The following is a 13,272-nucleotide window of genomic DNA, read 5'->3' as shown; positions in this document are numbered from 1 at the left end:
AGGCTCTGGACGCTGAGAGTACTTCCAGTGTGACAACAGAAAAATGGAGATAAGGACTCGCAGGAAGAGCATAAAGCAGGGTATGATCATCTCTAGGAACACTCAGAGAAAATGAGCAATTGGGGAAGATTGATAGAGACATGGGAGAGAAAACAGAGCTTTTCCAGGAATAAGAAAATAATATGTTAAATATGTTAAGCCCCGGTTAGTGTTTCTGAACTTTCTGAGCCTAGATCCTTTCCTACCTGGCCCCTTCAGATTCCATCTTGTGACATGGATCTAATGTCACCCCTTGTGTGGGAGAGTCAGTGGGGATGAAGCCCTGTGCCTTAGTATCTGACCACTCCTAGTTACAGAGCTAGGGAATCTATCGTCACAAAATCACGAGCATAACAGAGAACTCACCAAACACCAACACTGGACAGCAGATGATCCAGGCAAGAAGACACATTAAAATATAAGTGTATTGATATATTGCTTGGCAGACTAGCACAGATGAAAAGTCAGATTGGGTTAGTTAAACCTTTGTTTTGTTATTTTCTTATTAATTGTTGAGGCAGTCGTCTCTTATAGCCCAATCTGATGTCGAACTCACTGTGTAGCAGACGACTATAAACTTCTGATATTCCTGTCTCAGTCTTCCAAGCGCCAAGATCACCAGAGTGAGTCACCATATCCAGCAATCTTCCCTTATATTATCTGATACATGAGTGTAACAGCTCCACTGGTGGGTGAGTATGAGATTCACACCACAGGGACTGTGTAATTGCTTTTCTGACATCTCATAAAAAATGCACTAAGTATTTGCCTGTCCTTTTATTTCTGCACCAGCAAGGTGAATCTCTCTTGAGAACCCAGAACCCAAAATTTGATACACACATCCTCAACAACAATAGTAGTAAAATAATCCTACCACAGAGGTTGAACATTCCAGAAACTGGGAAAAGGCATCCACCCTGAATGGACTCAGGGAAATAGTCCATTCCACCATGGTTACCTCATTCCAAGTGCTGGAGTGTTGGAAGAGTTTTTAGAGGGTGAGATGGAATTGTCTAATTATCTTTAATTTGTTTTGATGTAGAAGGGTTAAACAAGGAAACATGAAATCTAATTTTTAAATAGCAAGGAATAGCGGCTCACTCCTGAAATTATAGCTCCCAGGAAGCTGAGGCAGTGGGAACACTAGGAATGTGAGACTACAGAGAGAAAAACAATAAAGAAAAAAATAGAAGAATAAGGAGACTATACATTTATAGCCTATCAGGATGCTGTGGCAAAGGGGACTCTATGAACAGAAATGTGTAAATCCTGTTAAGGTGATAGGAGACCAAATTTGAGGTCCAACAGCTGGTCTAACTTGCTGATACAGCTAGGGTACTAACAAGGTTTTCTCCATGCTGTGTCTTACTTCTTTGGAAAGCAGGGCTGACGAAGGGCCATCCTTTCCAATACTACCCTCTTTAAGTGGGTGCAAAGTTACCAATGTGAGCTACAGAGTCACTCGCTAGCTAGGTTCAGGCTTCCCTTCTCAGGCGCACAGGAGGCAAACCTACCTCTGCAGAAAGGAGCTGGGAAGTCCCAGGAAGCTCCATTCCCAGGGCTGACAATGCAAGTCAGAATGGCATGACCTTCCAAGATGTAGCCAGAGAGACAGCTGTATCTGATCTTGTCGCCGATGTTGAACCTTGTTCCGTGGAGTACTCCTTTCAATATTTCCCCAGGGTTTCCACATGTGTGGCTAGGTAAAACTGTGGGAAGGAGAAAAAGAGGTTAAAGAAAATGTTCTGTGGAGATGCATTTATTTCATAAAATAAGCATTACATTTGAACTATTAAAATCAGTAAATCTCTGCAGTAGAAAAATAATTCATCATGCTTAAGAGCTAAACAGAGAATGTGTTTGGGGTTTAGAATATCTGCCCTGACACATTTTTATAACGGTGTTTGAAAAGTGCAAATAAGTGCTTTTGGTTAAAAGATGAAACTATAGTTGCATTAACATATTGTCTTACAGAAAAGACCTAGATTATTTTCGTAATAATAAGATTTCACAGTATATAAGAAGAGCCAACAAGTTGAGGAAATAATGTCACAGCTGGGGCATGGATGCATGCCTTTGTGGATTTTACCTCAGACCTTATTATTACTAGCATGCCTTATATGAAACGTTAATTGATATCCAATCTATGTTTATCTTTAGACCTTGGCAAGTCTAAAATACCCTGTCCCATACATTCATTAATATCCAATCCATGTGCACTCCCAGGCTTCAGCATCAGTACCATAACTGACACACACCACTACATAGTATTAAATGCATGTTTGTCCTCATACCTCAGCATCAGCACCACACCCAATACACACCACTAAACAGTATCCGATACATGTTTATTCTTAGACCTCCGCATCAGCACCACACCGGACACACATCATTAACCAGTCACCGATGCCTATTTATCCTCAGCGTCAGTGCCACACCTGACATGCATCAATAACCAGTATCTAATGCATGTTGATCCTCAGCATCAGCACCACATCTGATGCACACCAGTAACCAGTATTGAATGCACGTTTATCCTCAGACCTTAGCATCCGTGCCATATCTGTTATATACCACTGAACAGTATCGAATGCATATTTGTTTTCAGCCCTCAGCAGCCGAACCCCTCCTGATGCACAGCACTACTTGGTACCCAACCCATGTTTCGTGGATAAGATTTGTGCTAAAGGATAAGTAAAAGCATTTCACTGGAGCCATCAGCTTGAGAAATCGTGCTGCTCAGCCCTAGGGTCTGTTTACCAGGCATTCACAGCAGCCTTTCCTCCTTTTGCATTGCTAAGCCAAGTACTATAATGATCCGCAGTTCAAAGTTGGGCTCCTGATTCTGTTTGTTCTGGAACTTTCTTGTCACCTTCAAAGATCCTCATCTCATCTACCTCCAGAGGGGAACTCTCAGTGTGATGAGATCCCTGGTCAAAGGACACAATTTGGGACGGAATTGATCCGTCACTCAGCTGTAAGGATGAAAGACAAATGTGTTCATATTTCTGCTCTAAACTTAGCATCCTACCAGAAAGTCAGTGGTTTCTATAAAATTGCCAAGTAGTCCAAGAAACGTACTATTTTATAAAATATTTTCAAATAAAAACCAATTTCCAAAGGAATAAGTTATTTTCTGAGTGTTTGTTTCATACGTGTGTGTGTGTGTGTGTGTGTGTGTGTGTAGGAAGAGTGGTTCTTAGAGATTTTATAGGCATGTCTATATATTATTACATGATTTAAATAACGCATTAATTATGTCATCCAGAAATATTTAGAGAATAAATTTGAGTTCATAGGTGGTTAATATTACCTTCATGGAAATGAAGTCACTACTGACAAATACTGTAGTGTACATTTAATTAAGTAGTTTCCATAATGTTTAGAAGTTTAGATAAAATAGATCAGTAAGTCAGTTGTCCATTTTGCCATTCTTCACAGAAAGGGTATTATGAGTTGTCTCCTCTTGTGTTTTTAGGGACAAGAAGGATTTGAAGAAAATATATAACCTCAATGATTGCAGAACTAATCAAAACCATAATGTGGTATCACCTTATTGAGATCAAAGGACTCCTTTGAGGAGAGAAGAATAATCCCTGTAGGGAGGAGGCATAGGGATGAACACTCTTTTGTTTGCTTGTTTGTTCATTTGTTTGTTGAGACAGGGTTTCTTTGTGTAGCCCTGGATGTCTTGGAACTCACTCTGTAGACCAGGCTAGCCTCGAATTCAGAGATCTTTCTGCCTCTGCCTCCCAAGTGCTAGGATTAGAGGTGTGTGCCACCACCGCCTGGCAAAATGAACACTTTTATTCACTATGGGAATGGGTGTGAATGAATGAAGCCACTGTAGTAAAAAACATGAAAAAAAATCTAGAATCACCAGGGAATCCAGCAGTGGCATCGCTGGACACGGAAGATAAGGTAAGGAGAACAATTCAGCATGTCAGGAATCTCCTCCACACCTCCTCTACTGCAATGGTATTCACAGCTTCTGAGACACAGAAGCAGTTCAAGTGTGCACTACTCAATGAGTGGGTTAAAAAATGAGGGGTTGGCTGGTGAGAAGGATTACCAGGTAAAAGTACTTGTCCCATAAGCTTAAGGAGCAAAGTCAAATTCCTGGGACTCAAATGGAGGCAGAAGTAGAGAACAGACTTCAGGAAGGTATCCTCTGACTTTTACATGTGTGCTTGATCCATGTGTGCATACACATGATGATGATTAGACTGACAATGGTTTTAAGCAAAGAAAGAAAAGGTGGTGCATATTCTCTGGCCATCAAATTAACGCCATTTTGTCATTTGTTCCCACTCAGTGCTCCTGAGCCTGGAGGACTCAGAACATATGAAGTCAGCTGGGCACAGAGACACAAGTTGGAGGATGAGGTTTACTGCTAAGATAATTACTGTTGAATTAGCTCCTAATAGTACTTCTTGCAAGTAGTACTATGAGTACTATTTACTAATAGACTGTGTCCAGATGAATTGGTTCCCCAAAGACAAGTGTTATCAATGCAAATATATTAATGTTTCTGACCCACTCAGGAGAACTACAATTAACATTGCTATCCTAAACAGACAACCAACAGACACACTCTGGAGTGGAACGCAGTCTGTTCAACGCTGGCATAGGTTTTACTGTCGAAATAGTCCTTCAACCAGGTGTGGTGTCGCACTCCATTAACCCCAGCACTCAGGAGGCAGAGGCAAGGGGATCTCTGTGAGTTTGAGGACAGCCTGGTCTACACAGTAAGTTCCGACATAGCCAGGGCTGAGAAATACCTTGTCTCAAAAACAAAACAAAAGAACAAAACAAGAATAGATAATTTTGTTGTCTATTGCATAAAAAAGTTGAGGTATCACAAGTCTTCACTGAAGAAGGGAGAGAGAAGAAGATTTGGGAATATGCACATACTTCACAAGCCTCAGAGGTCTCATATACATACATATATGTATATAAATACAGGTATATGTAATAAATCACACACATGTATTTGTACATATATTATATAACATGCATCACATGTGTCATATATTCATGTATGTACTATATTATATTGTACATACATATTTATTATATTATACATATATGCGTGGGGGTGGGGTTGAGGGCTGGGGTCAAGGATATAGGGGTGGTGTGTGTGTAACCATTGCTGCCTATGAATCTAGGGAGTTCTGAAGGTGAGCTGGACCCCATTGGCACAGGTGGAGTCTGGTTGTTATGCAGGAAGATTGGCAAGTACTACTTCTCCCACTCTGGGGACCCTTCAACACCACCCTCTTTGTTCCTGCTGATGGGGGTCATCTTCACCTTAACAACTTGAAAATTGATTAGAGCAGAATTCAAAAACCACACATCAAGCAGCATGTTTGTGAGGCAGGACATCGTTTCAAAGGACAGGGAGTGTGGGAGATGAAAGTGGCCTCGGGTCTCTTCTGTAATTCTTCGTTGCTCTTTATTCAGTGAGAATGACTCATCAGGGCTTGTTTCGCAGAGCAGGTGTGAAGACTGGGGTGGATATTTCAGACTGCAAATATCTGTTCCTTCTGACCCAATTATGAGCGTGATTGTAAGCAGCTGAGAGTGGTTCTGCTAGGTGTAAATTGATTGACAAGGGGGGAAAGACTTATGGTGTCTCTGAGTGACGTGTCTAGAATAAAGACAGGACCTTGACAGGCTCCTGCTTAGCATACAGTAGCTGAGATAAACGGCAAATCCAACAACTGGCAGAACACGGAGTACATGTTCCCAGTCTGTAATAACGCAGAGTACGATTCTCAATCCGTAATAACGCAGAGAACATGTCCTCAGTCTGAGGACCATATACCTCACTGGCTTTGTGAAAACACAAAAAATGTTTTAAGGAAAAAAATTGGAATGCTGGAAAGATGGCTCAGTGGTTTAGAGCACTTACTGCTCTTGCAGAGGACCTGAGTTGGATCTTAGCATTCACATAGTGGCTCACGAGCATCTGTGCTAGAGTTTCTGGGGATTTGACACTCTGTTTTAGGCTCCATGAGCATCAGATATGCATGTGGTACAGTCATACAAACAAAACACTTATACACATAAATTAAAAACAAAAATTAATTGGATGGAGTATTATATTCTGAATATAATAAAATATTATATTATATTATAATAATATAATATTATTTTATTATATAATATATTAATTATAATAATAATATAAACTGAATCCATTGATAATATATAACTTTAAATTGATTCATTCCAATACTAAACACACACACACACACAAATCTAGGCATTAAAGTATTAAAGTAAATTAAATAATTTTACAGTATAATAGCTAGAATGATTGAAATCTAACTCTTCTATATGTAGCACAAATTTATACATTTGGGACTTAGTGTTTGAGAATACTTATCTTCAGCTAACTTTGTTTGATTTTTGAATACTTAATTTTAAGCATTTCTTTATTTATTAACTTATTGTCTGTGTCTAGTTGTCTGTGTGCCATGTGCTAGCAGGGCCAAGAATGGCAGAAGTGGAGATTGTATCTCCTGGAACTGGAATAACAGGTGGTTGTGAGTTACAGTGTAGGTGCTGGAAACTGATCCCAGGTCCTCTGGAAGATCACTCAAGGCCCTTAACACTGAGTCATCTCTCCAGTGCTAGGATGCTTTTAAGTTTCTCAAATTTTAGGAGAAGTAATGTCAACAATCAAAAAGAAGATCTAATAGAAAATTTATTTCTGGCTACAAACAACAAAAATGAAAAAAAATCATATTATTAAGCCATTGCCAAGGTCATAAAAGTTGTGGCTGGTGAAAAATAGATTGATGATAACTAGTCTATGCAAATATCCAAGGCACAGATGGAGAAAAGTCACCAATACAGAGAAATCTCAGGTCTGAAGAAAACAAAATTAAAATCAGTCATATTCAACCCAACTATTATTTCTGCCAGTTGGCTTAAACTATTCTTTTGGACACTTTCCCTGACGTTGGTAAAAAGTCTTCTCACATCTCCTGCAGGGACAAGTGCACAGTAACCCTTTAGCAAACTCTTACAGAGTTTACTGACCTCTTTATTTAATCTTCTTCAATCCTTGCTTGAATAAAGCGACCCGTGGCCCATAGGGAGCCTAAGAAACGAGTTTTCCAGCATGAGAATTCTGCACAGAGAGGCATTAGGTCATCCAAAAGGATTTCCTTATACATTAAAGCTTAAAGGCAGTGTAAACTGCAGGCAGAGTTTTAGCTCCCAGGGCAGGGTTCCATCGGACATCAGGGTAGTTACCACCCAGGGCTGGGAACATGGCTTGTCACTCTAATTATGCTGCGAGATTTCTCTCGGCAAGGCTTCAGATTTGGCAAGGACATATGGCCACAACTCAGTGACTTAATTGGCTAGCACATCAAAACTTTAACCCAAGTGTTTAAGAGATTAAATGGATGTCGTATTAAATCCCTGTCCAAAAGAAAAGTGAACGTATGATAGTATATGAAAGCCCACCATCGATATTCATTAATGAATGAGACACAAGGTTAGCAAGTAGCATTTGAAATTCTTTAAGGAATGGTGGCATTTTCAGAAGGCTGGGCACAATGAATGAGGCCTCACTAGATCAATAATGTACTTATCCTGAAACTGAGTGTGTCAGGATTCGTTCAGATATTGTTTACACCTTGCCTCCCTGATAGTCTCCTCTTAGCGTAAGCCAATTAAATAAATAAGTAAAAAAACAACCTTCAAATGCCCACACAAGACAGGGCACAGCAGACACTGAGTTGCGTGCCTGTGGGCAGTTGGTAAGGGAAAGTTCCTCACCCATTTCTTTTGACCCTTTCCAAAAGATAAGTGGAATCTGATTGTGTGGTCTTTGGGAGTACCAGAAGCCAGGCTTACAGATCTTGAGACCTGGAATCTGTTCTTTTATGGCAAGAAAAGGGGAGATGATAATAGAGTGGAATGATGACAATAGTGTTGAGGTGCCTGAAGTGTGTGTCCTCAATTTTTTTCACCCCAGAATCTCTCTCCAGCCAAGGGAGGGGCTAGGGAGAATGGTCATCTAAGTAGGAGCACCATGGACGGTCCTGAGGGCCCCTGGGAGCTAAGTGGAAGCCATGGAGATGTGCATGTCCAGCTAGAAAGTGAAGTTTGGTCAAATCAGAATGGCAAGGTCAACCTTGAGTGGACGGAATAGCTGCGGCCAGCATTGATGGCCAGCCAATCAGCACAGGAGGTTGCAGGCATCAGAGTCGACAGTCACTTGTGTTTCTGGTCCAGGTCTGACACAAGGAAAAGTCCACCATAACTTTATGTGATTCTGTCAGCGGCTAGCTGGGTTCACTGCTATCAGCCAAAATAACCCTTTCCTCTTCATAGATTTTGTCTCTCGCATGTCACGTAAGAATGACACAAAGCTGACTAACAGGCTGAAAGCACACTTGCTGGTGTACATGATGGGAAAATGTTACTGTGGACTCTGTTTACACCAGCCGATTCTCACATGAACCTGCGTCTCTTCTGAGCGAAGGCACAGGCTGTCTGAGTGTCGTGAAACTGAAGCTAGGTGTGACTTTGCCGTCCCTATCACAAATGATATAGAAATTAATCTTGGTTAAAGTTATGGTAAACCTCCCAACAAATAGAGGCGCACAGAACTAAACCCCACGGAAAAACTCTATCATTATGCCCTGACCTCCATCCAGCCTTAGAAATAGGAGCTGTAAGGTATTTACTGTTCCAAATATGTAGTGACACAGCCTCATCCAAAGTCAGATTAAGAATATTCGGGGAATGATACAAAATATCTAGTAGTCATCCAAATAAATTTCCAACAGTTTCTGCTAAAAGCTACAAACACACAGAAAATAAAATACATAATGACACAAAAAAAAACAGAAAGGCAAAGAAACCAAAGCAGATTCCATTTAGGCAAACTCACACTAGAGCAGGGGGTGACAGGTTAAAGACACAACAATCTTGAAGAAACAACCGAGCACAATCACAGGTTTTAACAATGCCACCATAAAAGGGACGCTGTGAGTCCACAGGAAACGATGAAGGAAGAAATTGAAGAGAGTAGCCAATACAGATCAAGGAGAAAGGGAGGAGGATTAAACCAACTGTCTCAATAGATAGTCATAGGAACGGCCAACAACATGGCTATCTCAGCTGAGATGCAGAGACTGCACTGCGGAGATTGCCTGGAGGTTAAGAACCTGTATTCCTGCAAAACACCTGGAGCCACTTCCCAGACCCTTATCAGGAAGCTCAAACACACCTGTAATATCATTTTCAGGAGACCCAATGCCCTCTTCTGGCCTCCCTGGGCTTGCTTACCCTTGGTGTATGTAAGGCATGGAGGCACTAACACATACACATAAAATAAGGGTTTGAAAAATACAGAGATTTGAATCAGCGCATAGGACTAGGCTGCATCCAACATCTCCATTCTAAATATAAAGACGTAAGTGGGTGACCGTGGAAGAAGGGGAGGAGCATCAGCTTCATGCATTAACAGAATAGGCAAAGCCGTGCTACTAACACACACACACACACACACACACACACACACACAGCTTAGTGCAAAGAACATGATCAGGGACACAGGGGGTCTCTTCATCAAGATAAAAGTCCTTCAACCATCTACAGCATCTATATAAATAACAAAACTCCAGCCGAGCACCTGTAGGAAAGAAACAGAACAAAGAAAATAGGTCGAACCAACTTATGCTTATAGATTTCCAAGGGATCTCTTGATAATTGACAGGATGATGCTGAGATGGTCAGGGTGTGGGTTGCTAGCGTGACTTCACACGCCCAATTCCAAGTAAATAACACATAAAACCGAGGCCAGGAGCATGTTAGAAAGTAGTTGGGTCGAAGGAAAATAACAGAACCATGTATCAGAGTTCTGGCAAGCATTAAAAAGTTGGGGATGTTGAAGATGTGATGTGAAGATTTTAAAACAGATGCGAATAAAGTCCTTAGAATTGCTTTTCCACAATAAAAAAGAAATAGCAGATAATGAGGGAGGGAGAAAGGAAGGGAATGAAGGATGCGGAAAGAGAAGGGGTGGTGAGATAGGGAGGGAGAGAAAGAGAGAGAAATGAGGAGGATGAGGATGAGGAGGAGGAAGAAGAGAGAGGGTTTGGCCAGATATTGAAGACAAAACATTGTTCTCCATAAAACTATTTGCAAACACTCAATGGTTTTTTCATGTACTTCCTGCCTTGAAGCTCTTTCTACATTCCAAGTCCTTATTCGTGATCAGTCTAAAGGCTATCACTTTGGGACGGTTACTCTCTGGAGAGAGCAGTCATGCCAACTCACATTACACTCTCTCCAGAGCCTGGTCAGTCATGTATGAAGAGCTGTGTGCATACGAAGAAGTGCATGACATGTTGAGGGTGAGGCCATCTGATGGCTATTCAGAAAAAGTGAAACAGAAGTGAGCAAGGCCCAACAGGAATCTCGGGAGGCCAAGTGTTTGCCTAACTCTGTAAGATCCATAGGCAGAGGCACACAACCAGCTCTTCAACTTACAGAAATGACACGGAATCAGAATAAAAATATCGAGCATTTTCTAGCTTCACTGCTAAACATCAAAAGGCCACATATGCCATCCTGGGTAACCCCCATGCTCCTAGTGGGACACCATTATTCTAATTTCACTTAAAAGATGCTGGGGACTGGGAAGTGAAGAATCAGAGACAGACTCCTGGGCAGAGGCTATGTCTCCATCATATCGTACAGTCAAGTTTTGCTCTGATGTAACTGCAATGCAAATTAACGGGACAGAAAACAGACAAAGGGGCAGAAAGAACTAATGGTGACATTTGCCAGCCTGCTGTTGGCGGTTTCCCATGTCCCTTCCTATACAGGGAGCAAGCAGTGAGAAGGTTCTAAACCTGTGGGATTTGAGAGAGAAGGTGTGGAGGCAGGTAGCTTCTGGCCTCTGTCTCAAAACTTGAAAACTGGAAAGCGTAAATAGTAAAGGGAAACTGGAGAAAGGCCTTTGAAAATGATTGTCAGTCCCACCAATGACGCAGAAGGTGTGTCTGTTTACCAGCTTCTCTGAAGGCCCTGAGTTCCTGTGAGCTGCCGTCACCCTCAACCTTCCTTCTTCCACTCAGACTCCTAAGTCTGCTTGCAAGGAGACAGTGTGTACTAACTCACTCACTTGGAAGCAGCAGGTATTTGTTGGGTCCCCATATGACACTGAATAGACCCCCACTGTGTGAGTGTTTTAAGCTTATGGAGATTAAGTAATTGAAGGTCATTACAATAAAGCAAACATAAAATTTCATGTCTTTTTAACTTAAAAAGTTTTTTAATACTCAAAGCTAATAAACAAAGCCCACGTCTTTGTCTTATGACTTGTGTTCCTTGTTATTTGTAGAATTGTCTAATTTGCATAATTTTTTGAGGACCTACAGCCAACTGTTTGCTCTTGATTCCATCAAGACAAAGGGCTAGGGTGTTGCTTTAATTAATATATGATATAAATGTTATTTGAATGTAGTTTCAATTTATAGAGACTGTCTAAGATGTTCAATAATTTAAAATTATCTTTGTCTCAGCCTCTAATGTGTGGACATTGTGTGATCATTTTTACTCTGGGGAACAAATGGAATAAAATTACTAAATTCAGAATGGCCACTTCTCTTAGATATAGAAGGCCTTGTGAGCCAAGAGTTATGCTGACTTACAAATTCCGTTCTCTTCTCATTCAGATGATGCCCTGAGTAGTGGCAGTGAGCCCCGGTAAAACTATAGTGAGCTGAGTGGAAAGCACTATGATGCAGATTAGTATGGAATTAAATATGTTCTTTAAGGTGGACATGTCCATACTGTGAGATACTTTCTCTGACATGGATGCTAAGTGGGTCCAGACTGAGGAGAAAGCCACCCGGCCGGTCTCCTGACCTCTGGGACAGCCCAGCTGATCAGTGCTCAAGGAAGAGGATGACCTATTTAACTTCATCCACCCCAAAGTATATCAGGCACAACCTCAAGTGCAGCAGTGTATCTGAGCAGTAAGGAGGGAAGGGGAGAGGACTGCAGAGTCCCCTCTGCACACAGCATGGCCTTAGACACAAAGCCTTTTCTTCTATTCGCATCTGGAGGATTTGGGTAAGCAGAAAATGATGAGATTGGTGTGTGAAAACAGCTTTAATTCTTAAGGATCATGGCAGCCAGCACAGACTAGGAACATGAGCACATGGAAAGGTACCATTCGAGTGTGTGGCTCCATTTATGCGGAGTCCTCAGCTAACACGAAAGGCTTGTGATAGATGAAATATTTCTGTAGGTATAAGGGTTGAGATATAGCCCTTTTGTGTTTATGTTGGAATTGGGTGAGAAGACAGAATGTAAGAATCAATAAAACATGCTTTGAGTCAGAAGATTCTAAAATGGTACACTAGAAATATTGATACAAAAGAGAACGATCCAGTTTGAACTGTTGAGGATTTTAATTTTAGATTAGGTCATCAAGGATACCTCAATATGGTGATATTGAACAAAATATATGGTAAGTAGAGAGCAGATCTAGTTAGTGATATCTGTAAAACTGAATCTAATTTTGATTTATATATTATTGAAAAAAATAATATTTTTCCTAAAATTATCTTTTATAGTCATTAGACATTTTTAACTTCTACTCTAGGAGGTCAGTCCCATTCTCTCAGAAGTAAATATTGCATTTTCCATGAAGAAGACATGACACCTACAGTTGTTCCCCAACACTTTGCATGTATTCCAAACAGCATGTAACCAAAAAGGCCCAGATCATCATTTATATACTATTAATACATGTCCTAATATTTAGAACACTTTCAAATATTGAAGAGACTTGAAAAGTATCAGAAACTTCCCATTTCTGGCTTCTTATTATTAATGCATTAATTGGATACATTTACAACCATCTTCGGGTTGGTTCTGATAAGTCCTAAACCTCAAAGTCATTTGCCTTTCCAAGTTGTTTTTTTAGGCCAGTCGACCTACCTGTCACTTCTCTTACTATGACATTTTCTCAGACTCCTGTGTCTCACAAACCAAGCATGTTCAGGGCACCAGTCACCTGTTTACAAGAGTGTCTGCTAGGCTAGATAGAAATTGCTTTTATCAATGTTATGGTGGTCTGGGGTTCCAGATGGTGGACTGTGCCTGAATAGTGCACAGAGGGTACCTGCTATCCTGAGGGGTGTCTCTGAGGTCAGGCTTGTGGCCGTGCTGTTGGGGTACATCCTGGAG

General features: G+C 41.0%; 1 protein-coding gene across 2 annotated transcripts in view; it reads right to left on the bottom strand.

The window, feature by feature from the left end:
• Csmd1 (CUB and Sushi multiple domains 1) overlaps positions 1-13,272 on the bottom strand; it is a 1,511,659-nt gene that overhangs the window by 735,430 nt on the left and 762,957 nt on the right. For both annotated transcript variants that reach the window (XM_087901170.1, XM_087901171.1), the window contains exon 4: positions 1,554-1,748. In XM_087901170.1, coding sequence (XP_087757296.1) covers positions 1,554-1,748 — 195 coding nt within the window. The remainder of the gene's footprint in view (positions 1-1,553; positions 1,749-13,272) is intronic.

This window comes from Myodes glareolus, chromosome 23 (assembly GCF_982192425.1).
Source record: "Myodes glareolus chromosome 23, mMyoGla1.1, whole genome shotgun sequence".
Lineage (NCBI taxonomy): Eukaryota > Metazoa > Chordata > Mammalia > Rodentia > Cricetidae > Myodes > Myodes glareolus.
The sequence above is the reverse complement of the archived record's forward strand: the minus strand, read 5'-3'. Positions and strand labels throughout refer to the sequence as shown.